Below are 26436 nucleotides of genomic sequence, written 5' to 3'. Positions count from 1 at the left end.
AACTCGAGCTTAGTTTATCGCCGGAGCCTTTCGTCCGGCAGTGCGAGTGGTTGGCCTTGGTTGGGTTCATCAGAGTGACGCTACTGAACGTTTAACTGACGTCTGCTCCAAGACGTTCACCATGGACTCAGCAATATCAGCTGCGAGCTCTTCTAACTAAGTCGCCACGGACGCCTGATGTGAAGCCAGCGCGGCAACAATATCGATCTTATTGCTGGGATGCTGGACTTTGGATGCGTGACAAAGAAGCATTGAGAACAATACTACTTCGACGGGAGCCCAGCTCTGTCTCAGTTCTGTTGTGGGGAGGTCAGGTAGCCACCCAGACCTGCTCGCGGGTCGTGCGGCGGCCGCAGGGACTCCGACATCCGGAACGGATCCTCCGCCGCCGTCGGCGCCGCCGGCTGGCCGTATAGCTCGTGCGGCGAGCGGATGGTCAGCTCTGACGGAAACATGCGCAGCTCCGGGTGTCGCATGGCGCCGTCCATTGCGTCACCCGCCGGCGCGTGCAGCGAGCGGAGCACATCCAGAGAGCGGGCGCCCTCCGCCTGAGAGTTCAGCGTCGACCTAACCAGCTCGGCCTGGGTCTGCTGAATCATGGCGCGCATACTGTCGCCGGGCCGCTGTTGTTGAGGCTGGTCGGGCTGAGTGAGGTGCTGCTGTTGCTGTTGCTGCTGCTGTTGTTGCTGTTGTTGGTGTTGTTGCTGCTGTTGGTGCTGTTGCTGCTGCTGTTGCTGTTGTTGGTGCTGCTGTTGTTGGTGCTGCTGTTGTTGCTGCTGTTGCTGCTGTTGCTGCTGCTGATGGAGCTGCGTCTGTAGCTGGTGCTGCTGCAGCTGCGCCTGCTGCTGCTGCTGATGTTGCTGATGCTGAAGAGCAGACGGCTGCAGTGTCAATGACCCGGTCATGGCCACCGGATGCTGCGCCGTCAGCCGGTTGAGCATTGCCAGTCGCGAGCTGACGGCCATCGAGTCCGACCTGTCTATCTCGGAGCCCCCACCGGCCAGCCGCGGCTCCAGCTTGGGCTCAGCTGGCGTGGAGATACGGGACGAGTCCGAGTGGGCAGAGGGCGAGGCTGCCGAGACGGCTGCCATCAGAGACGAGCTCATCGGGTTCATGCTGGCCATGGACATGGCCGGGAACATGTGGTGCCCGCTCATGCCCATGGAGGAGGTGGCCGCAGCGGCGGCGGCGGCGGCAAACAGAGTTTCGCGCTCTCGCCGCTCGGCGGCAGCCCGAGAGAGGACGTACTGAGCGGCGAACTGGTGCTTGGGCTCCATCCGCATGTGGTCCATGTGCGTCAGGAACGCTGCAACAGAAACGGGATCGTGACTCGTGAGGGAGGGAGAACCAATGCACTCACTATGAGAATCAGTGTTTGGAGAGGTATGCGACACGACTGTGGTTGTCGGAAAACGAGCCTAAAATAATGCATCTGTGTGTAGGTACTCAGCACTTTCGAAACGATGCTATTCGCACGACATATATGTTACAGGGAGTTTGAGAAATCCGTGAGTTTGCAAACTCCCTAGTGAGTTTGCAAACTCACTGATGGGTCAGGGAGTTTGCAAACGCACTAGGGAGTTTGCAAACTCACGGATTTCTCAAACTCCCTGTAACATATACATACGACCTTGATTTCAATCATGAACGTTTGGTTGGATGTATCATGAGTCATACCTCCACCTCATGCTTTTTAGAGCAAAACTTCCTCATCAACTTCATTCAATACATGTATCTAGAGGCCCCAATGACTACATCCGCAGTACCGAATTTCCACAGGCGAATTCCTCAGTTGTATTAATAATTCATATCCTGGGAACAGGCCGCGGTTTGGGCGGAAATAGCTAAGGTCGTTCTTGTAAAATGCAGAATCATTTATCTTGTTCAAGGTGTTACCGGCGACAACGCTTGAACGTTCTCGCAAATCGTATTTATTATTAAAATAAATGAGATGACTACATTCCATTCCACTACTTCCAGGATTCTAGGGCAGGATCTCCCAGCAAGCTATGCGAAAACTATCCAAAGCATGTTCTAAGCTCTTGCATACAGTATCACCAATTATTAGAACGAAGCTCGTCATGAGCCAACAACGACTCAGAACCGCCACCGGTCACCCCTGTGTTGGCAATTTGCTGGAACTAGCACGTCACCGCCACGTCGCGTCACGTCACGTTACGTTACCGCCCCGTTCTTACCGGACTCGTGCGTGAAGACGGCCTGGCAGACGGAGCAGGGCCACATCCTCAGCGGCGCCGCTAGCCCGGCAGCCTCCGGGTGGGTGGCCATGTGCTTCCGCAGGGAGCCCTCGTTGACGTACTGCTTGCCGCACACCGGACACGGGTGGTTCGGCGTCCGACGCTTGGCTGCGACGATAGAGTCCGGGTCAGTTTGCTTTATTGAGACAAGTCACGAAGATATGTAGACGACTGCAATATTTACAAAAAAATGCTTCGATAATTAAATGCAGATCAGGACGTTCGAAAACAGAGATTCCTTACTTCAGTTCAAGCATTATTTCGATTCACTGCTGCGCATTCTGCAAGCGCTTTGAGTCTTAAATATGAGATACTGTAAAGAAATATGATTTGTTAACGGTAGGAAAGCCACGGAAAAGTGATGTGTGATGTGGGGTGTTTGTTGTCAGTTATCATGGACCAGTGTGAATGATGTACCTCGACTTAAGCACGCAAGTGCTTTTGTACTAATTCATACATGCGTCTGGATGTTCAAATACATGTGATTGATTGATTGATGATGGCTTCAGCGTTATCTGTTTAACGACTAAATTCCTAGTGGCACGACTTCGCCAGCCATTGCAGCTGCTGTGGCCATGATGTTGATGTGGCCAAGGATGCAAGCATAGGCAGAAATTATCGGGTCGCGGGAGAACTGCCTGGATGATTTGAAGATAACATAGCAGTCGTGACTGCCTCTTTCACGAACTGACGAAAGGTAAGCAATGACGGCACTAAAGATAGCACTCATGATCGGTAAAGAACCATCGTTTTTATCCTTATGGTCTGAATGTCCAGGTGTCTGGCATTCCTACCGAATATTTTCATGAGATAAAGGTCAATTAATTCCAAATGCCAATTTCATTCGGTATTAGATAGTTATATTTTGACGAAGGCGGGTCAAAAAGAAGAACCCAAAAGTAATTGATGGAAAAACAACGGCAAATAGGTACAAGTTTGTCAGCTCGTGACTGCTCCTAGAAAATGGTCGATATGTAAGTTCGAACAGAAAAGGGTCGACGGGAGCAGCAGTGATGCAGAAAACGAAGGCATGGAGAACCGCACTGGCTCCAATGAAGTGAGGGCCAGAGATGCGAATTAATATTTGGAAAGCTGTACACACCAGGACTTTGCACGGTGTCACTAGCCGCGAAGAGACAGAGCGAATCGCTGCGGGGACGGATCAATTCTCACCTGCCACGCCCGAGGCGTTGGGGTCCTTGTGCACGTGCTTCATGTGCTCCATCAGCGCCGCACCGCCCAGATACATTTTGTGGCAGATTGGACAGTTGACGGCGTTTGGCCCGCCGATCAGCGCAGCATGCTGCAGGCAGAGGTCCCCGGTCCGAAGTCAGAACGGGTTCACCAGCATTGCCGCTGCAACAATGCTGGTGAAAGTGCGTTTTTAAATAACTGGAACTCTATCTGGGTTCCATCGTACGAAGGCATCCTGCGCTGTATGCATGGCGAGTTGATGGCCTGATACGGTCCGCCTATGAGAACATCCATTCATACAACGAATCAAACCAGAGGGCCCGCGGGTCGGAGAACGACACTGACACCAGATGTATTCATGTGAACAAGCAGCAGGTGCTGTTGGGTGGCACATGACAATGTCGCCAACTTTTTACTCCAACCGTGAACCGTGAGGCGTAGGGCAAAAGGACGGATCAGGTAACGGTTTTTGTATTATGCAATAGTGCAAGAAGTTTAAAATACCTATAATACCTATATACTTCCGTGGTTCCTGCTCAAGTAATAAAAATTAAGTTTCCGAAAAATCGTCTAAGGTCCAGCCGTTTATAATATCCATGTCATGCATGTTGCGCTCTGACTGTCGGCAGCCCTCACGTTTCACTAGAACACCGCACCACCAGAGTCGACGTTCGTGGACAACCCCCGCCCACCCCATTCACATCTCGCTCTCACAGGGAAACACACCGTGACGCCACCGGCTGCTTTGAGAAACTCTCCGGTTACTAATGGCATAAGCGGAGAAAAGGAGCGGTTTCCAATAAAAACCTCACGAGCAAACAACGCAGAGGTAGAAAAACATTAGCTAAAGAACAGGCGTCGTCTTCCAGAATCCAGAGGAGGCGGCTCGGACCGCTCCTCTCGGGTTTTTGTTTCCGGCTCGTGAGAAAACTTGCCTTTTTTACACAGGATCATGGATATCTCCCAGCTTGCGCTAAATACGCTCGACAAATCAACTGGTGGGTGGGCGACAACAAAATAGTCCTCACATAACTACTCGCATCCAAGTCCTAAAAAAGATCAGCCTACTCCTCTCCAAAGCGAGGAGAACAGGTGAGCACATTGGCGCAGGTGCACCGCCCTGTGAGGGGCTGCTCCGCCCGATATCAACAGCTAAGTTCTGCAAACGCTAATGATATCATTATACCTCTTTTGGAATGCATTTTTAGACATGTCTCGTTTTCTAGGCGGATCTAAGACAGTCAGATAACATCGAAGCAGACAAAAAATGCACGCTTGATATTATCACAATTGAATCGTTGGAATATAACGTTGCCTATTACTTGCAAAATGCATGTTAACGACATTATGTAATCATGTTCGTTTTGTGGACAAACAAGTGCTTAGCACAATATACCTACTACACAGATGTGCGGATAAACAAAGCAGCCGAAACAACTTCTGAGCTTAGTTAAACCGCTTCATGTTGCCAGTTCAAGATGAGATTGAGGAAATGCTGAAGAGAAGGATAGGTCACAACTCTGGGGAAAGACGAGATAGGGCTGGGCGCGGAAATCCAGTCCCCAGAGCTGGACGGTAGTGCGTGCTGTGATCTGTGTGCTAAAGGACTAGTGCTGTTTTTGCCGTACTCGGTGTCGGCTAAAGAAGGTCATGGCGCCAGGAGCCATGGGTGGCTCGAGGGACCTCTGTCATATGTGGTTACCGTATACAAATGACCATCGATAGGCCCCCAGAGGAATTAAGAGTTTGTCCCGGAGAGTGTCTGAATCGCGGCTTCAGGAAGAGATAGGGTGTTACTGCCTACTGGGCACCATCCACCCTAGTTTACGTCAATTATTAGTGCAAGGGATCGAGTTTCAACGGTAGGGTCTAGGAGCAGGTAGCCCAGGTATCTCTCAGTCCTATTCAGCAGTGACGACATGTAGAATGTACCGGAGGCCCTCCTGACCAACCAACTCCCCCTCCCCAGTCCGAAGCACGGTGGTGGGGGCCCGTGGCTCGCATTGGACCGTGCCGACCGCCCTCCCTCGGCGCCGTCCCAACCAGCAGAGCTGCCTGGTGGCTGGTCGGGTAACTAAATAGACGGTTCGTCCACACGCTGCAGTGCACGAGTAAAAGACGGCGGAGTGTGCCGCCGCGGAACACGATAGTCGTCGGCTCGGCAGCCGGGGGTGCCGGCTGGTCTGCGATGGCATTCAGTGTTCAAATGCTTGTCCGATATCAGTTTTTTGTTACATCAGACAAAATCATCTCGGGCAAAAACAATCAGTAATCACCCTCGCTGGTAACCGCTAAGGTCTCCCGGTGGCCGGTCCCTCAAAACAACGCACGACTTGGGATGACCGTGTACGTGGCTGATTAGAGGCTCAGCCGCCACGGCCCACGGCGCGTCATCTCTACTCACCATGCCATCACAGGTGGTGCTGATATGAGCTTATCGGACTGGAATAGTCTACCTTAACAAAAATAATAAAATTTGATGAGAGATTTATTCGTTCATCGTAGCAAATAAAAATGAAAAATCAGCTAATGCGTGGTAAAGGCGCCAAAGTTTTGATTTGAAAAACGTTTTTTTTTTACTTGTCACCAAGTGCCATTGTCACAATGACTAAACTTTGTAGAGCATGTCGATGTGACCTGTGACTGACTTCCGTGGTGTAGGGAGCCTGTTTTTGAAGACTTGTGACCTGTCACTGACCTTTGTGGTGTGGTACTGTGACCTGTCACTGACCTTTGTGGTATAGTGTTGTGACCTGTTACTGACCTTTGTGGCGTGTTACTGTGACCTGAGTCCTGACCTTTGTGATGACGTATTGTGACCTGCCACAGCCCTTTGTGTTGTGATGTTGTGACCTTTGACTGACCTTTGTGGTGTGCGTGCGCAGGCTGCTCTCGGTGGCGAAGCCTTTGCCGCAGATCTGGCAGTGGAACGGCCGGTTCTTCATGCGCTCGATCTGCGAGTCGTGGTTCCGCAGGTGCTGTTGCAGGTTCGACAGCTGGATGAAAGCCCGACCGCACTCCGGATAGTGGCACTTATACGGCCGCTCACCTGCGGGCGGAGGTCGGGTCAGGTCAGGTCAGGATGTCTGAACAAATCGGTAGCTAGACCGATAGGTTCAATGATGGCCCGATGATCTTCGCACTTTGCTGTCTATCAATGGGTCATATGGCCACTGGAAGATGGTCAGAAGACGATCTCCCTGTGCTGTATTACAAGTATCGTGTTAGTGTACGTCTATTTTGTGTGTCCAACAGCGTCAGACATGAGTTGAACATGACCTTACCACTTGTAAGGAGGTGTATGCTGTTGCATCATGCTCAAACACCGGTGTGAACCTCCTAGCGAGCAGCAGCTGTCTCAGAACACCCTCAGCGGCTGAGCGATCCTCAGTCGAGCGCGGCACAATCGGGTGTTACTGTCCATGAGGTCAGCAATCACCAGAACGGCACACAGTCTAAGCCGGCAGCAGCGCACGTCTGAGCCGCGCCAAATCCTGGACTTTTTCCCGATTTACGTCAGCTTACCACAGCTGCGGTATTCGCGTGCATGGGACCGACTTACGGATCAGTTTCATCATCACAACAAACGCGAATGATCAAGTGTAGTGTGGTCAGGGGGCAGGCGTCCACAAGCTAAGTATCAGACCGCGAAGGTCAAACGGCTAGACAGTTTCAGCGAACGAGCTTTACCAGTGATGAGGACTGGGTGGGTGAAGCTGGATGAATTTATCGATGCCTAAAATTCCAATATACTCGTAAGGAATCACGGTGGATCGCTTTGCTTTTTATTGATCTCGGTTGATAAATAATGCGCCTTTACAGTCTCGAAATGTATGCCCAGGGCAATACAACCAGACCTCTTAGTCCTACATGTCAATGGCACGAGTTAAATGGAAACTGTAGGTACGTAATAATAAATAAATCAAATGCAAGATTTCATGGCCTAATCAATAACAAAATTACCACGAACGCTATGATACAAATTCGTGCCTAAAATAAACGGTAGACAACGCATATCTGTCCTGTGTTCGGTCTGGGTATAAAAGTGCACTGATCAGTGTCCCTGATTTCACTGTTTTTTTTTCGGACGGATGGATTCAAAACCTGCTTTCTGCTGCCCGACAGCCACTTGAACTGTGGCTTCGACCCTTCTCAGTTTTCCTCCCAACAACCACCTCCATAGTCCCTGAAACGTCCGTCATTCATAAATCCAACACGCTCCCGGGCTGTGTCCCGCATGTCGTGTCCGATTACCAAGCCTGTGAACAACATGGAGGCAGCGGCGCCGCAGTGGGCATGTAATGCTCACAACTTGAGCCTGAATGGTGTGACCGAGACCCGCAGAAAATGGAGGCGCTCTGTGGGGCGGGGGCGGGGCGGCGAGGGCGGCGACCCCGCCGGTGTGGCGCCGCCCGCAGCGTAACGGCGTGACAACCAATGGCAGCGGCCGGACACCACGTCACGGACACCGTCACGGTCGCCGTCACGGCCGGCCCGAGCGGCACTGCTGCCCGGCCAGAGACAAAACACCGAGCTACTGATAAAAATGGATGGCGAGGGAGGTTGTATCAAACTACGTGACTCTGCTCGAACAAGGTATTTGCCAGACTCGGTATACATATGCTGACCACAGTTTGCCTAAATAAATAACCGCGCAATATGCTTGACCTAGGGTAATCTAATATCACTTGCCTTCCAGGTTGGATGGTTAATAACCACTGCTAACCGCCCTTATGTAAGCTGGTTACCTACAGCTGGTCATCCCTTTGTGACGAGCGTTACGGTCCGCATCATATAGGAATGAGCTTCGACTGAAATGTCATTCGTTCAGCATTAGACACCCTGACGAACATTCACCACAGACAATCCACGTCCCCTTTGGAACAGGACCGGTCCCGCCACTGCACTGTCTGCACAGTGCACAGCGTGCACCGTTGCACCGGTCTATCCCGAGACCTCGTCTCAGGTGGAGCGCAGGTGCAGCTGAAGCAGCGACAGCAGACTGACGTCCCGACATCTCCCCCGCCGCTCTCGGAGATTTACCGCCGACACATCGACACCGGGCGCTCTCTTCATCGACGAGTGCCGCGTTTCCCGGGATAAGGATTACGGTGGGGTGGAGATCAGCAGGGATTGTCGGGTGGTGTCGCCTCATCTGTAGTGTTTTATGGCTGCCCGTGATTGACACATGGCAGACCACAGATTCGTAATGACCTTCCTTTAGAAGGCTCAGGTGCTGTAGGACGGGGGAGGCGGCGTGGGATGCTGAGTCAGTTAACCCACGGGCGGTCCAGTCAGTCCTGGCGGGGGACCGGAGGGGTTTGGGGAGCCGATAGATATCTGATGGCAGGATAGCTACCAGGGTGGCGATCTTCGATTTTTTATTGATCAGCATCCATACCAATAGCACAGACAAAAAGACTTGTCTCCCATTTGATACCTATGCCTAGTGGTAATTAGCTTGTGAAGTAAGTTATTCACAGAGAATCGCGGATTATTGAATCATTTGATGCACCAAGATTAGCGCGCCGCGTTCTCATGCTCATCTCTATTCCATAATCACGAATTTCAGTAATCCTCGCGCTGGGTCTTCAGTGGGAAATAGCTAGCAATGAATCATCTTCGGACTGTTGGAAGGAGACGAACCGACTGTCGTGAGCTGTTCTACATGATCCCAGCCCACGGAGCACTAGATCATCACAAGCCAAAGACATGTTATCATCAACAATGAACAAACGCCAACGCATCCTTGGGATCTGGACAGTGGAACTGGAAATGCTGCACCGGCAGTTGATTCAGAGCTGGAACAACTGGAAACGGCAAGAAAGCGGGTTCCCATCCCAAGAACTTGCCCATCAAAAATCCATGACAATGTCACTAGTCAAACATTTTAATCCAATTGCATCGCACTGAGCTTTACAGCAGTTCAGAACAAATATTTATTTCAACCATAACAAAAAAGAATGTTCCGATTCACCGCCAGCAGATATACTGAAGGATGCAATCGTGGCAACAACGGAATTCATTAGCAGCGACTCCGTCCGTCTGTTGGTACGTGAATCAGTCTGTTCATCGGCTCACCGGCTCACCAATCTGTCCGTCTGTCCGTCTGTCCGTCTGTCCGTCTGTCCGTCTGTCCGTCTGTCCGTCTGTCCGTCTGTCCGCCTGTCCGTCTGTCCTTCCGTCCGCTGGTCGATCGGCCGGCCCGCCAGCTCGTTGGTCTGTCTGTCTACCCTTTCGTCGGTCAGTGGTCGGTCGGTCAGTCTGTCGGCAGCGCGTCGGTCAGAATCCGGCCGTTCGGTGGGGCCGCGGTCATCAGCCGGTCATTATCAGTTGTCAGTCCGTCATTATCAGGTGTCAGCTGTCACCGCCAGCTGTCCGTCAACGATCACCGACCACACGCCCGGTGAGCCCACCGCGCTGTGTGTGAAAGTGGTAGTGAGTCCCTTCCCCACCCGTGGTTTGATGGGTTGAAATTCACTAAGAAGGTGGAGACCGGAATATAGGCATCCTGGTGAGTAGACTTCTTGAAGGCCAGTATAACGCTCGTATCATTTGGATGTGCAGTGCAGTGAGTTCAATGGTCCGGTGGTCCGTGGACCATTCGGCGGTCGGCCATACAACCCATTTGGGTTATGCTATATGCCCGGTATATAGCGCATATATTTTGAGGCTCAGTGGTTCACCGCGCCGACGTAGCCTCTCGTTAACCACCCACACAGACACACCACTGATGACTCGGTGGGTGCTGACGACCGATCACGACTCTGCGGTAGCACGCCTCCCAACGAAATTCCACCGACAATTGCACGGGAGCCACGACCGACCAGCTGGGAGCATCAGGACCGTCATCGTCCAACCGCAGTCCGCCCCCTCACCGCCGCCGAACTAATCAGAACGTAATCTGAGACCGATCGTGGTTCCGCAGCAATGCTGAAAAATCGACCTTATCAATGACTGACATCGGCTCCCATCGGCGTGGGAACGTAACGAACGATCGATTTTTGGGAGAATCGGCGCTACCTGCAAGCACAACGAGCGGACAGATGGATAGACGGGCGAATGAACTGGTCCGCGGCGGAAGGATTGACGGATTAGCGGACAGATTGACAGATTTGCTACGTTTCATGTATCTACATTGTCTGGAAGTAAATGGGTGAATACTGGATATGTTTTAAACAATTATTTTCTAAATATGTCCCAGTCCCTGCAGGGTGATTGTTTACAATTTTGAATGATAGGTATCAGATTGCCTCACGGGCTACAATGTCAGGCGTCGACAGTACACCCATTTCTAATATGAAAAGGTATAGCATGCGCGAACTGTAACTGCCCAGTCAGCAGCAAAGTGTTCTTGACGCATGCACAATGCAACGATTTACACACGAAGTCCCAGTAACTCGTCAGCGACAGTTTTGAAGGCCCTCTTCGGCTGACCGCCGCGCCGGCGGCCCCTGACTGTATCCACCCCCGCGCGACTGTCGAAATCGGCCGGTGACCCTGCGCCCTGTGACCGGGCCGCAGTGTCTGTCTTCTGCAGAGTCTCCTCTGCAGCCGATCTGCGGCCGCGATACCGGCCATTTTTCGCAGCACTGCAGACTCGTCAGCTCGACCACAAAAATCACCGTTTCCCATGAGATTACCGGAGCGTCGGCTGGCTACTGAGGAAGAGACCGGTGCCGATCTGAAAGAATGGATCGCCACCGCGCTACCGCTGCCGTCCTGGACAGCTGAGACGACCGACTGTGGGAATGGGACACCAAACAGGAAATCAACCGGTGATTGGACTGATTTTGGGAAGACTGAAGCTGGGTTAGGCCTTGGAGAGGTTGACGGATGGGCTGTGTGTTGACCAGAAGTGTTCGGCAATACATACGTGCTTGCTACAGGGTGTACCAGAAGTCTTGAAGCTTTTTCATTTTTGTCGTGTGACCTTGCTATGCCACCGATTAAGGCGAATCATGCCTCAAACGAAAGAGAATGAACTGAAATTTTGTATTTTCATGCGTAGAGCACCACAATAGTCAGGTGGCCCCCGTTGTGAGTCGCACAAGATTGAGCACGAGAGATCACGTTCTTCGCTGCCGCCAAGATCTCCCGGTTTGCGAAACACCGGTGTCGCCATGCCCGTTTCTTGTCAGCTTCTCAGAGTCTTATTCCCTGAAGCGAACGACATAATATTAGCGACATATATTTGCGACGGGTTGATATTTGTTTTAGCCCCATAATAATGCAACGAATCAAAGGATTACAACGGGCTGTTGCTTAGCGCGCTCAAGCAGCTGAGCCTTATTTTTGTAATGGATGCGTGCAAACATGTCAGGAGACTTTCTGATCAGTAAATCATTATGTTGCTAATGTTTTCTCCGAGATCCAATACTCTGTTTCCTGGCTCGCTTCATGAAATAAGGCTCTGAAGCTGACCAGAAACGGGCATGGCGACACCGGTGTTTCGCAAACCGGGAGATCTTGGCGGCAGCGAAGAACGTGATCTCTCGTGCTCAATCTTGTGCGACTCACAACGGGGGCCACCTAACTAAAGTGGTGCTCTACGCATGAAAATACAAAACTTCAGTTCATTCTCTTTCGTTTGAGGCGTCATTTGCCTTAATCAGTGGCATAGCAAGGTCACACGACAAAAATAAAAAAGCTTCAAGACTTCTGGGACACCCTGTAGATAGCGTGCTTGCTGCATCATTCTTGGGGCTTGGAATGCATTGGGCGACTTGCTGAATGCAATATGAGCCATGCCGTTCATTTATGAACAGAAGTGGCCGAAAACGCGTGACAGTCACCTGCTGCCTGACTAGTCAAACGTGACTGTCGCCACCTGTTCTTCAAGTGCGAGATGTAGCAGACACGTCGCATATGAACCTAAAGGACTTTTTAGCATCTACCGCACGATTGATAGCACGGAAGCTGACTCACTTAGTGACTAAAACCACGTGACTGTAAGATCTGCAACAGCAGACTTCTTTGTCTTGCCGAATATCACGTGTCAACCACTTTGTTGCATGCAGTAGATTGACAGACTCTAATCACCTCACGCACACATGTCAATGTGCAAAGACGGCTGCGGATTTTCACTGAACCACAGACTAACGGGGTGCTCAGCGCTGTGTGCCCTCCAAAAAATGCCAGTCCAGTTTTGGAGACGGTATGTGACAGTGTCCGCCGGACCGGCACACAATGGTCGCCCTGTGATGTCAGCGAACGGTGCAGCCGGGGCGACGAGCGGCGCTCAGTATCGGCCGTCGCATCGCGCCCCGCCGGCCGTAATGGCCACCGTACAAGGAGAGCTCAGGTAATCTCGGCCCTAACGGTCCAACGTCCGACTGTCGCTGGATTCATTAATCATCGCGACCAGTCCCGGTTCGCGTTCGGACCGGCGCCAAACACGTAATCTTCATTTATGTTGGCTGTATCTGTCACCATCAATTGGTGAACTGAATGAGAGTTTTACATGTTGCTTGAGTTTTCGTGTCATCGTTTCTCACCAGGCTCGAGAGTAAGATGTGTGAGTAAGTACGTGTAGCCATGAGAGCGAGGTTGAGGCAGTCACCGGCAGATGTTACAGAAAAGTCAACGGCAAAAAGCGGGGCTTACGTAACAATATCGTAAAACACTTACCCATAACTGCACTTTCGATCATAAATTAAAAAAATGATGAAACAATGTCTCCCTTAAATCATAACGCAGGCTTGCTATTGCCCAAAAATACCAGTTTTTGCCCGCATGCGTTTGATGGTAGCGTGAGGATTCTGGTTAATCGAGGACGATGTCTTGCTCCTGGGACAATGTCCTCACTTTGATCGGGCTGTTCTGTGATTACTTTGTTTCGCGACTGACCTGTGTGCAGCCGGGTGTGCTGCTGCACGTGGCTGAGCTGCTTGAAGCGCCGGTCGCAGTAGGAGCACTTGTAGGGCTTCTCTCCGGTGTGGACGCGGATGTGCTGCACCAGCTGGTGGTTGGAGGAGAACGACTTGAGACACTGCTGGCACTGGTGCGGCTTCACCTCGCTGCGGTGCACCTCGCGCGCGTGCAGCTGCATCGCAGACTTGTGCATGAAAATCTGAAACGTGGACAGAAACAAATCAGACTGTGCACAAAAAGCTGTTATTAATCCTACATGTAAATACGTATGTCCCCGACAGTCCCACGGCCAGTTCGCTCGCCCACCAGACATACATACAGACAGTCAGACAGTCAAAGCACCACCCAGCAACGGCACATTGATGGCAAGGCCGTCTGTTCGCGGAATCGGCAACACGCGGGAAATATCCACACGGAATCCAGACGTGGCATTTCATTGGAATGGAATGCAAAAGAGCTAAACTCGAAACCTTGGCCCGGCAGGCGTCGATGTCGAAGCTCTTGAGCACGATTCTGAGAGGAAGAATGGCGAAATATTGTCTTATTAACCCGTTCCGAGACCGTGATGAGCGTAAGCGCCTCAAGCTCTCTGAATATAACGGGAATGATGCGCTCACGTATGTACGTACAGGTGAAACACAGCCAGATGTGAGTCTAATCAGGTTGGTCCTTGGCAGTTCAGAGCTTCCAGAAAACAGACGTCAAAGTGCATATTTGCGTTCAAATATGTAGGCTCAACGTAGAACTGTTGTACAACTGAACTTAACTGCTGTATGTTTCTGGACTAACGGGTCGTCCCAGTGGAACGAACCAGTTAACAGCCCAATGGACAACCCGGAAAATTAACTCTATTGGGGTAGCCCTCATCGGTTTCCCGGGTGGTTAAAGCATCGGACCCTAACGGGGAATTATGCATGATCAAGGATGAGGATGGGCTGGTTCTCACTCTGATAATGGAAAATCGGATGATGGAATGAGTTCAGCCTCGGCTTTGGCAGCCAAAGCAGGGTGAAGTCATGTCAGGTTCAACGAGGACAAGCTTGTGTCGAGTAGGGATGAGCACGACATTGAGCTGGATTCACCGGACACATTGTGAGGCTGGTAAATGCCCAAATACCTACCGGAAATTCCTGAACAATCTCATTAGGTTCTAATGATGGCATTTGATTCACTTTCGATCAGCTTTCAAAGCAGCCCGTTATATCGAGTTAGACTGCACTCCAGGCGAAACCATTCATATCAAAATGGGGAATGCTTATGGAAATCCCGGTGATTATTTTACTTAAATAGACATTTGACATTTCGACAAATATGGACTAAAACAAACTACTCAGCATGCAATTCAAAAGCAATGCATGTTCGGCATCAGCACATGGCTTACTGATGAAGATCTGGATAAACAGGCTGTGAAAAGTATACCTAATAAATAAATGTAGCAAAACAACACTGGAGCACAGAGAGCTGGAGAGGTGCACTAAAACAGCTTCATATTAGCCGTTTTCACGACGGCCAACTGGTATCATTTGGTGCACATCTGGTAGGTACAGATTAGGTGCAGATTTGGTCAAATCAGGTTCAGTGTGTCTCTTAGTAGCTATCAGCTAGGGTTGCACTAATTGCTTAAATGCCCGCTTTGTCATATTATCAGAGAGCATCATCGATTAGTACACTGAAATAAATTCATAAAATGAAGACATTTGCTGTAAAAGAAATTAGGTGCAGATTTGGTCAAATCAGGTGCATTCGCCGGATAGACCGTCGTGAAAACGGCTATTACATATCGGAAAGAAAGGCGCCTAAAAAGAGCACATCATCAACGGTCAACTGAAGCATCAAGACTGCGAGCAAAAACAGTTGCAGCAACTATCTCCAAGTGCGGGAAGATGAAGTTGTCCTCCCGGCTGAACACAACCAGCCTGCCGGCTTTTATGGGAAGCTGGGGGCGGCTTTGCGGAATTAAACAGTAATTAGTCGTGTCACCGCCACCATATCCGGTTTCAGGCGACATTGCCTGCGGTTTGAGAGTGTCACGATCCCGCGGCCGGCCTCTGGGGAGGCGTTCGTATCAGATGCGCACCAGAACACGACTGCGATGCCAGCGATGTGAGATTTTAAACAGGTGTCGTGGGGGTTATGGACTCATACGCTCAACGATGATAGAGAGAGTGTGTCATAGGATATTGCAGTGAGTTATCTCTCTGAGATGAGAACGGGAAATGCCATCGATGTCTATGGCTGCGAAAATCGCCATAGGTGAAATACTTGGTCACGTGCTAGTCATTATTTCCAAGGAGTTTAAATGAAGCTTGAAACAAACTTGGTATCGTAGTGAGCTAGCACGTTGTAATGCAGGCAACGACACACAGTCTGTGGACTTAAAACCCTCGCCGGACCTATTGGTTTTCTACATACGCGCCGGCCGAGGGGGGGGGGGGGGGCGGGTACGAACCCCCTCGCCGTTTCGCCCCTGGTGGAGCTAGCGCGTCGCGGAAAAAAACGAGCGTGTGCGCCGTTACCAGACGCAGAGATTGGTACCCGATTTTAAGGTCCTAGGTCAACCGGTGACCTCTGAGGTCAGGTCAAGTGCCCCAAGGTACGGTTCAGTTTTTGGTGAATAACTTCGCAAAAAAACGGCCGCAGAGCGCCGATTTTGGCAGCATCGTGTTCGCCTTGCCCAGGCGCGTCGAATGATATACTTTTTGTCCGGGTCAGGTCAACTTGGGGTGTTGACCTCAGGTCAAGGTCAGGTCAACACCCCCAGGTCACGAAGTTGGTCAAAAGAGGTCATGTCGCATATCATTCGATTCGGCAGGCCTTCCTGAGTCCATTGGTGGCTTTCCCGACTCGCTAGCTCAATTTGATCAAGAGTTATTGACGAAAAACTAATATGACCTTGATGACGTCATAAATGACGTCACTCAAGGTCAACATTGCAAAAGTGACGCATCTAACCTTGCAAGGAGTGCATCAAATCACGATTCTGTGTGCTTGAGATAGTTGGAGATCGTTCCCGGCGCCAGAATAGCAGTTTGAATTTTTCCCCATTGACTTATAATGGTGAGGTCACGAAAATGACCTGACCTCATATGACCTTTAGGAAAAATCCGAGATATACAAGTTGTGGAACTCATAATGGATACTAGATCCTGCAAGTTTCATTTCCCTGTGACATCTCCTCCGGCAGTGAGGGCGTTGCGAAGTTGCGACATCTGAAGACCGTGCAGAGGTTCACTTATGACGTCATAGGTCAGTGACCTGAACTGACCCAAAAATGCAGTTGGTGTCAAAAGATCCGACTTGGATCAAAGGTCAGGTATGCCAAGTTTCAGCTCTCTATCACCAGCGTGTTCGGAGCTATCGCGAAAAAAAACCTATGGGGGGCGGCACCCGCCCCCCCCCCCCTCGGCCGGCGAGGGTTAAGCTCTCGTCGTTCCAGTAGGTAGATGATAAATGACCAACCAGCTCTCTGGAATGCTAAGTTCTTGCTCTTCACCGTTTTAGGAAAAAGGTGTCTTGTTTTACTTTTTCGAGAGCAACAGTCACCTCAAACTCATCGGAAATATGTCACGGTAGATTATAATTGATCTTTCCTTTACATTGACACTGCTTTTTTCTGTCTAGGTCCAATTTTTACTCTCATTTCCCAGTCAACAATGTCTTTATATAACCTTGCGTGTCGTCGGTCTACTCTTGCGAATCATTTCCTTCTCTCGGCGACATTGGAAATTGGACATTTTTGCTTTGCTGTCGCTTTTCCCAAGACTCTTATGTTGTCTTGAAGAGACCCGAAATATCCCTTTTAGAGCAAACTGTCACCACCTTATACATCACCGCTTTTTCACAGCGGCACCATTTATTATCCCCTGTGATTGTGCGCTCATTTCTCCTGGGATCAATTTGGGTAGCAGAAAGAACTTCTTTATCAAAGGCTCTGTGTGGGGTGTGTGAGTAATGGCTGCGAAGCTCTTGTTTTGGGACCAGCATTATGCAAACTCGAGGAATTCATTAAATGAGTGGATTATAATGCCTTAGTGAAGTAAATTGACTCAAAATCGACTAAAATTATAATCAAATTTATATTAGCCGACATCTTCAAGCTCAGAACTTCTACGTCATCCTTCCCAGCAAAACACTGTCTACTGCGGACTACCAACAGTAGGTACACGCGATTCACGGGAGCCGAAACAGCATGCAGCGTGTAAAATACCCATTGCATGTCATTGTAAGTAACTTATTCCGAAGCTCGTGCACTTGCCCTATCCGCGAGACCTATAGTGATGCCTAGCGATGTTCAATGAGCGCCATCGCCAAGCCGCTAACCAAACAAGCGCGGTCTTATCCAAATTTGTGATATACAAAAGCGGTATTTGCCACCTCTAACCGAACGTCTCCGATAATAGAAAATGTCAGTGACACGTGGTAGCCAGGCGGCGAAACACGTGTCGTTCTGAGGAGACTGCCTCCAATGTGCAGCCCACACTGACCACTGACATGGCGAGCCGGTACCATTCCGGTCCGTGTCGGCCGCCTGGCATGCTACCGACCCATGCGAAACTACGGGACACATTGGACACCCTTCCTGGAACGTTATAACGGTTAGGCGACAGTCGCACCAGCCGCTGCGTCCTAGCCGAGTGAGGCGATGGTGTGGTCAGTGATGACTTGTCAGCATTTTCACAACACGGCTGTTTTACCGAGTGTCACAACCGGTGTCTGTCCGACATTCACATGTCTGTCTGTCGCTAACGGCAAGCAACCGCCACCACAAAGACAATTAAAACGCTGCAAAATTCCATACTGTGTCGCCGAGAATTCCTAATGCAGGCCGTCAATTATGGCTGCGTTTTAACAAAGACCGTGTGCCGATGGAATTTGCCGGCAGGGACACCGGCGCGGCGGCGGTACCCTGCATCTAGTGCATCAATCACAAATGTGCTACTGATACCATCACCACTGCCGGAAACAGACACCGGAGAGCGGACGGCGGCGGCGGGGCAGCGACCACCCAGCGGACCGGGCCGCAGCGAGGCAGAGAGCCTGCGCCATAGAGCAGAGACAGAGACGAGCAGAGCAGAGACAGAGACCGACAGAGCAGAGACAGAGACCGGCAGAGCAGAGACAGAGACCGACCGAGTTCAGACAGGTTGAATATGTTTCGGACAGGCCAAGGAAGCAGCTGCTATTTGGAACACGAATGTTGCAGTCAACCATTACCCCATAAGCTTCACGGATTCATAACCCATTTCAATGCTTGCTTGTGCGTGACGCTCGGCTAGATGTGTTTAAACATTAGCAGTAGCATACTATGCAGTAACCAATCGCACATAGTTAGCTTGCTGAATATCTCCAAATGTCGTGCGGCTAACGGCATATGGCATTGACAGCCCTCCTGACCAGCCAAGCCGGACCAAGACCAACGGTCTCGATTCGTTCCCTGACAGCGGGGAATCGCTGCAGCAGAGACATTGATCACGCCCCAAATCCCCGGAACTCACGACCTGTGAACAGCCTGATCATCAGCGTCGAGATCCTGCCCCCTTCAGACCGGCCAGCATCCCACGGGGTCGGGACCTGCTCCAACCGGGGTGGACATCTGAGCACGGTGAACAGTCGTCAGAACTGTCGCCAGGCACCAGAGCTCACCATTGTAGCGGCAGCCGGCAGTCACCACAGCCGTCACCACTCACAAGTCACCAGTCCAGTCTCATTTTAATCGTCAGCCGTCTCCCGAACGAACGCATCATCCACGGGGACTGAGTTTGACTGTTGTGAACTGGGCAGTGAGCACGTCATACTCTCTTCTGCCGCGCGATGCATTGCCGGACGATCGTATCCCCTTCATCTTAGAGCTGTGTTTCATACTACATATACCTAGCAGCGTTTCAACCGCTGCCGCCACGCCACCACTGCTAAACCCCACCGAACCGCACTAATCCCCGAGAACGAGTGATTTAGCCGCCCGTGTGACATCAGGAACGTAAAACCCCTCCCCGAGCGGACCTCAATCTTGGAGTCAATGAAGACGATACATCTCCGAGAGCGCCCGGCAGCTAATGTGCACTCGAGCGATGTCGAACCCGTATTGACAATGGCAAACGACACGACACAGGCCTGGGTAGGGGAGAGTGGGGCACATTCGTGCAAAAAATGGATAAACCCATATATCTGTTCTTTGGTTAGTGCAATGGCAAAATTGTTGATTGTAGTATGGAAAGGAACTATTGCAGATAGTTTTCCTCTTTAAAAGTTATCCTATAAAATTATTGCTTCCATTAGAAAAAATGACTTTTATTAACTCTGAACATTTGCACGAAACTGCCCCACCTATGGGGCACATTCGTTCAAGAGATGGGGCACTTCCGTTCACTCGGCAAAATTCGAGAAATTACCGGGCATTACCAGAAATTTACCAAAGGAAATTGGCAGGGGGTCATTTCACTTGATTCCTTTCGACAAGAATGCATTGCACAACAAATGTAGAAAGAATGGGCTGGCCAACAAGAATGTGCCAACTGCCGGCCTCCGTGACCTCGCCAAGTTCGCGTGAATTGCTCGTCACGACGTCGCAAGCAGTCGAGACTGAGTCAGGCGAGCGTCATTAGAGAAACCTACTACAGATAAAGTCATAAATCGCAAAAACTAAAAAAAAATATGCACGAATGTGCCCCCAGGCAGTGCGTACACGAACCTGCCCCACAACGTTATTAGTAATATATTTCAAAATTTCTTTTGGAAAAAATGACACTTTTTTAACAAACAAGTTTGCAGCAGTTCCGTGAATAGAGTGGGCTTCTTCACCCCCAATTTTGAAAAGCTGAACCACATTTCCGAGTCAGGATCACGAAAATGGATGATATGAGAAAAGTTTGGAAAGCTCACGAATATTACAAATTTGCGTTTTTATCAAGCATGACAGCAGGTACAGTGTTGTCTTCTACGGTGAACGAAGGGCGGCAATGATAGACATATTTCCATAATTTACCTTGAGCTCGTGCAGTCACTCGTGTTCCCATAAACTGCTGAAAACGAATGTGCCCCATGCACGAATGTGCCCCACTCTCCCCTACAGACACTGCAAGTGCAGAGACACTGATGCACGAACACAGACACTGACATCAATGACACTGAAACCGACACAAGCACGATCGCGCATTAGGGCACCGACAGCTGTCGTAACAACTTATATAGTTTGCATTCAGAGCAGTTGCAAGGGTCACTTTTAACAAACTTCCCACATATTGCAGGTGGCAGTTTTGAGATGGCTATCTAGCCCGCGCATCTGTTCCATTTCCGGTGTATATGGCAGCGAACGTCACATATTTGACGTACTGTGACGAATTGGAACGGTGCACGGCTTTTAGGGCAGTTTATTATGACTCACTGATATAACGGGTAATTGCGATCGTTTTTTTTTTTCGCACTGCAGTGTCAACAAAGCCACTTGAAATCGAAAAAGTAGCTGCAAGTAACAAAAGGTCGGTAAAAGACATTGGGAATTTATCAAATTGAACAAAAAAGACACCGCGGGGCAGCTTAGAATTCTGCGCAGAAATGCATCGGATCAGGTCACTTGAGTGTTCTGTGCGGGATAGGAGGAACGTGTGTACAGTTAACCATTCGTCGAGATACGCTGAGCCGGCTAAGGCAGGATGGGGCACGAAACTGTGCAATGAAGTTACTTCCGGGTGTTGATAGCTCATGCTTACCACTTGGAAACTGCTTTTACGTCACTGCATACATAAAGTTGGTTTTAACGGTGCTTACTGAGTGCAGATCTTCTAGCAATTAAACAGATAACCGTAATACTACGGAGAGCATTAGGGTAGGCGAAGCTCGCAAACGCTGTTCAACATCTAACTTACCAACAGGATAAGTTTTTGCAGTGCATCGTGCAGTTAGAGTCGTTTTCCCGTTACATAATCTTGGTATGTAACGGGCCTGCCTGCCCAATGCGGCTAAACACCAAACAAATATTTGGAACTTGTGTGCCTACTTCCGTCTTTCTTCGCTTATTACATACAAATACCACGGTAAATACAAAAGAGGGTCAGGTATGCTGATGAAATTATTAGCTGGAAACAATAAGAACCAGGTTATGTAACCAAACGAATTTTAATAAGGAAACGTTCAAAAGTTCGTCAAGAGCAATCTCAGCTTTGAATAACATGGGCATGGAGACGGGTAGGCATTTACATAGCCTTGCCTGACAGCTGCTTAACCCTATTCCTGGCGGGGGGGGGGGCCTCAGGAGCCCCCCCCTGAGGTTTTTTGGTTATTTCTCCCAAACGCGTTGAGCTAGGAAGCTCAAATTTTCTGACTTTTCCTAAAAGGCTTCTACGCAACATGTCTGAAAATTTTGAGTTGATCTGACCTCAGGTCAGGTCACCAGAGGCGGTTTTGTGACCCTACCTCAGAAAAGTTTGCAATCACGCCAGAGCTAGAGTTTTTGACCGATCAATTTCTTCTCTTCAGGGTTTAGTTAGGGTACCAGTATGTGCAATTTGTATATCTCGGAATTTTGATATCGGTGACCTAAGGTCAGGTCAATTTCGCGACCTCCCCATTATAAGTCAATGGGGGAAAAATCAACTCCCTGTTTTTACCACTAAAACGGGTCGGAATGGCCCCATATACCATACATGACTTCATATATGATCAACCTTCACTACCTTGAGGTCTGTTTTGCTGTTGGGCAGCTGTGAGGTCATGTGACGTCATCAAAGGTCACCAAAGGTTTTTGGCCAATAACTCCGTACAGGAACAAGATACAGACGCGTGGATGGTCTTATTGTGTTCAGCTCGTCAAGACGCATCGAATGATATACATGATGACCTCGAGGTCACGTGACCTGAGGTCAACCTTTGACCTTGACCTTTCGAGGTCAACATATATATCATTCGATGCGGATTGACGAGAGGATCACGATGATGCCCTTAGTTTGTTCCTATCTTGACTAATTCGAAAGTTATTCGAGAAAAACTCTCTCCATATCTAGCGCCGCCATTTTGACTTTTTCGACCCCTGTGACGTCATCTTTGACCTGACCTGAAAATGACCTTAGTAAAAATTGTAGATCTTGGCCGTGCGTATCCGATGCCGTTTACCGCTTGTCGCTATCTTGCTTCGTTCTCGAGATCTCAGGGGGGGGGGCCGAATCGGCCCCCCCCCCGCCAGTTTCTTGTCCCGGCGGAGCCCGCCAGGAATAGGGTTAACAATACGGTCATTAGTTTGTATAGGGATTACCTATCTCTGACCGATGCTGTTCAAATCGCTGTTCGTCCTCTTTTCCAAATCCAGACAAGACAAAGTTGCCAAATGCCAGGTATAGCTTTGAGCGCGGTAGCGTCGGATGAAGGTAGGTACTTCATTTTTGACTTTTTGTAACATGCATGAACCAATTGCAGGGGTCTCGGTCGCCATCCGAGTTACTGTCTTTCAGACTCGTGGAGGGGCATTGCTTCAACACTTGAAGGATACATTTAAGACTCTATTCTGCCCCGCGCCTTGCGCCTGATTGCCTATCTTCCGCCGTACCCTCACCGTCAGCGTCCCTGAGTCCCTACCCACCACCGACCGACACAGCCGGCGGGGGCGCCATGCTGAATTTTTATCGCCTGCGCCGCCGCCAATGGCAGCGTCCATACGTCACGTGACCGGCCGGCGGGCGGATGTCGAACGTCACGTGACCGAGCGTGGGATCGATGGTCGGTTGGGTGGCCGGGGGCAGGCAGCGGAACCCAGCCGGTGGCGACGCCGCCGAGAGCCGCTACAGGTGCCGCCGGGCCGAGCGGCTGCTAGCTGGACTGTGTGACAGTGCTCGTTGATAAGCCTTTGGGCTCTCGCTAAGGTCTTGCTGCACTGAAGCTGCCCCTTTGGCTCTATGTTTGTCTGTATGTCTGCGTTTCAGTCTGCTGAACGTCTGCTTGTTCCCTGGCTTCCACGAGTCTTCGTTCGTTTGTTGGTTTGTCTGTCTGGTCTGTCGGTCTATCGGTCTGTCGGTCTAGCGGGTCTGTCGGTCTAGCGGGTCTGTCGGTCTGTCGGTCTGTCGGTCTGGTGGGTCTGTCGGTCTGTCGGTCTGTTTGTCTGTCGGATCTGTCGGGTTTGCTGGTCTGTCGGTCTGTCGGTCTGTCTATTCTTGTCGGCATTATGAATAGAAAAAAGCGGATTATATGAAGGAAAAAAACAGCTTTTATCCTCAAGGTCTCCTGGCCTTGATTCGGTAAACGTTCCAGGGGATGTCAAACAAATACACAAACGAATACACGACAGCCTGGCTATTGGTCACCGAGCATACGAAAGTAACTGCACTTTTTCAGGGATACAAAGGAGATTTGGGAATGGGGAGTTGGGATTCCTCCGCTTCGCGTTGGCACGCATAAAACACGGCCGAAAGTAGTCACATCACGGCCTGCTGACATTGGTCGAATCAACTAAACATAAAATAAATTCAACGCGATGGCGTGATAAATGAAAATGGAGAAGGCGCTTTTCATTCCAAAGCTGCCATATTGAAAAAAAAAAATATAGAAAATCACAACTGCACCGTAAATTACAGAAAGTGTTAACTATTTTCGTGCAATTCAGAACGATTCTAGCACTACGTGTGTGTGCACTAATATAGCTTTTGTCGCTACTTCTGTCAACACGCTATCATTTATTCACTCCATTTCTCCACACTTGGGTACTATATTTTACGTGTCGTTCACTTAGGTGCTGCTACCCCTGATTAACCCGATTTATATGCGCCCATATAGCGGGCGGGGTCGACCTTGGAGCAACACGTCCTTGTCTGCAGAACAACCTCCGAGGCCGGCAGATGAGCAGCTATCTGCACCGCTCTCAGCGCCTCGGGGAACAGTTACGTGGCAGCACAGTCTTCCCGGTGTTACCAAAAATAGTGCAGACATGCTGTGCTCTTGTTCTTTTCACTCTCAGTCTGTTGTTACCGAAAATAGAGGACGGGGCTGGTTTGACTGGGTGTGTCTGTGGAGTGTGGAGATGAGTGGGAATGATGAGCCTCCTTGTTATACTTTTGTCGTATCGGAAGCCTCAACGAAAAGCTGGGAGATGTCGCAACGAGAGATAAGTGAGCCGAGACAAATCTGACCAATAAACTACTGCCGAGAGCAACAGTCACTGAAGCAATGATACGGGCAAATAAGTAAAGAGCTCGTGCTGTATTTGAAGAGAGACGGTCCTGCCGCCCAGCTCAGACACCGACAGAATCGGCCGGTGTCAATGACACACGAACAGGCTGACACGGTCACGTCTTCTGCTAAAAAGCGCCACCACAACACGTAGCCACCGCTAATGCGTAGAGGCGCGCCGCTGACCGGACGCCAGGTGCGTCACTTTTTGTCAGAGCTGCGCCACAAACGCACGTGACCCGCGCGTACCCCGCGGCGCCGGAGCTGGGCTACCGACGCGCACGGCGAGTGCACGACTGCTAGGGATTGTGGGGCCGAGATGCGTCTGAAAATGCAGCCAAGCAAGTGCGTTGGAACCGTCCTCAGTTCTGGCATACGTCTAACTAAATTTCGTCCGGATAAATGAAAGTTTGACCGATCCCAACCGTCACTTGTGCTGAGTCCAATCCGCTCCCGCACCTGTCTGCGTAGCGCAGTATCTGAGAGCTTTCAATGACGTCATCATCGACGTCATCATTACCTGTGACGTCACACAGGTGACCGACTCTCCTGATCTGTTTGTTTACCTTCCAAACAAACCCTCAGCCCCCCCCCCCCCCTGATCAATCCGGAGCTGTCCCGACAAAAACTGACCTTCTCTGCACTGGTGTGCTGTGCTCACCAGCAAATGTCAATCAACCCCCTAATTGCCGAGCCGATAGCACAGTTTCGGCAGCCTCCCATTTACCAGCCACAACAGGTGGTGACAGAAGCGGGGCACAATCGTGATCTGCCGTCTGACAATGTCTGTGTGGCGACAGGCAGTGACACGACGCCGGTACAGGTGTCGTTGATAGTAGACAGGGTAACACGTCTAACACAGCTCGACTGAGCCGATAGGGCTGGTGACTGGTGAGGGTGTCACAAACTTGTCTCCAGCTGAGCAATCAGAGGCGTGTGCTTACAAGAAGACAGCCGTGCGCTACTCACAGTCTCACAATTAAGTTTAGGTTTGTTTCCCACGCTTGATCATCATAACCTGTAGAAGGAAAACTCCATCCATTGGAAAATTGTGATAAAACATCCGTGAACCTAACTAGCTTCTGTCGATTCATACCGGTACGTTCCGGATAACCAATTCCCAATAAGAATCAGTCTCGCCTCATGTGATTAGCAAACTGCCACTACGTGAATGCAGCTAGCATCAGGCTGTCTGGGCCGACCCAGAAGCAAGTCTTTCTAATCCTCACACGGCCTTCCTCGGCTCTCTTTGAGGGAGCCCCGCACGGAGGGCCGCTATCTCCCCTGGGGGCGATTCTACACCGCACGCCGTTTCATACACCGCACACACATCTCGTGCGTGTGGTAGACCGCACGGCGCACACACATCCCCCGTGTGTGGCCTCAGAGGCGCGGCGGCTCAGCGGCGGAAGCGGGAGGTTCCGTTTACATCAGAGAGCTCGTGCGGCGCGCTTGATGCCCGGAACACAGCGCAGCTACCCGGCCGAGGTTTACGAGAAAAAACGGCGCGGTAGAAACAAGTGAGCAGCAAACGTGACGACAGAATACCGGGGTGGTAAATGAGGAGAAGACAGCGACGAGGTGAGGCTAAGAGGACTAGCTCCGTAATGAGGATCACGACCAGGTAAAATGATGGGAAGGAAGGCGAAAGTAAAGTCCTTGCTGAGGTGAAACTTGATGAGCTGGCGAGGAGCAATGGCCTGCAAAGAGTTGAACCATTGTCGCACTGAACATCTAAGCTTTGAAGAGTTCTAATGTCGACCGTCATAGCCAGAAGACGAACGACGTGGATTTTTACGAACCAACGCACCATGACACTGGGTTCCTTCATAGGATTGGTTCAGCAGTTCCTGTAAACGCTTCCAGTGCTGCAATAAGCTGTTGTTTAAAAAAATGTGTTATAATTTCACAGAAAGTCACAAATCAGCCATTAAATTTATTGATCGTAGTTATTTCCGTGCAT

General features: G+C 50.3%; 1 protein-coding gene across 1 annotated transcript in view; it reads right to left on the bottom strand.

The window, feature by feature from the left end:
• Positions 1-290: 290 nt before the first annotated feature.
• The window catches only part of LOC122366898 (zinc finger protein 384-like), a 52193-nt gene continuing 26047 nt past the window's right edge, over positions 291-26436 (bottom strand). Inside the window, exons 2-7 of the mRNA XM_043339549.1 lie at positions 13302-13524; positions 6317-6501; positions 3432-3561; positions 2199-2366; positions 748-1306; positions 291-609 (exon numbers count right to left, since the gene is read on the bottom strand). Of these exons, the coding sequence (XP_043195484.1) occupies positions 291-609; positions 748-1306; positions 2199-2366; positions 3432-3561; positions 6317-6501; positions 13302-13518 (1578 nt within the window). The 5' untranslated portion in view covers positions 13519-13524. The remainder of the gene's footprint in view (positions 610-747; positions 1307-2198; positions 2367-3431; positions 3562-6316; positions 6502-13301; positions 13525-26436) is intronic.

Source organism: Amphibalanus amphitrite, unplaced genomic scaffold (assembly GCF_019059575.1).
Source record: "Amphibalanus amphitrite isolate SeventyFive unplaced genomic scaffold, NRLGWU_Aamphi_draft 000838F_arrow, whole genome shotgun sequence".
Taxonomy (NCBI): Eukaryota; Metazoa; Arthropoda; class Thecostraca; order Balanomorpha; family Balanidae; genus Amphibalanus; species Amphibalanus amphitrite.
Note: the sequence above shows the minus strand (reverse complement) of the source record. Positions and strands in the feature narration are given on the sequence as shown.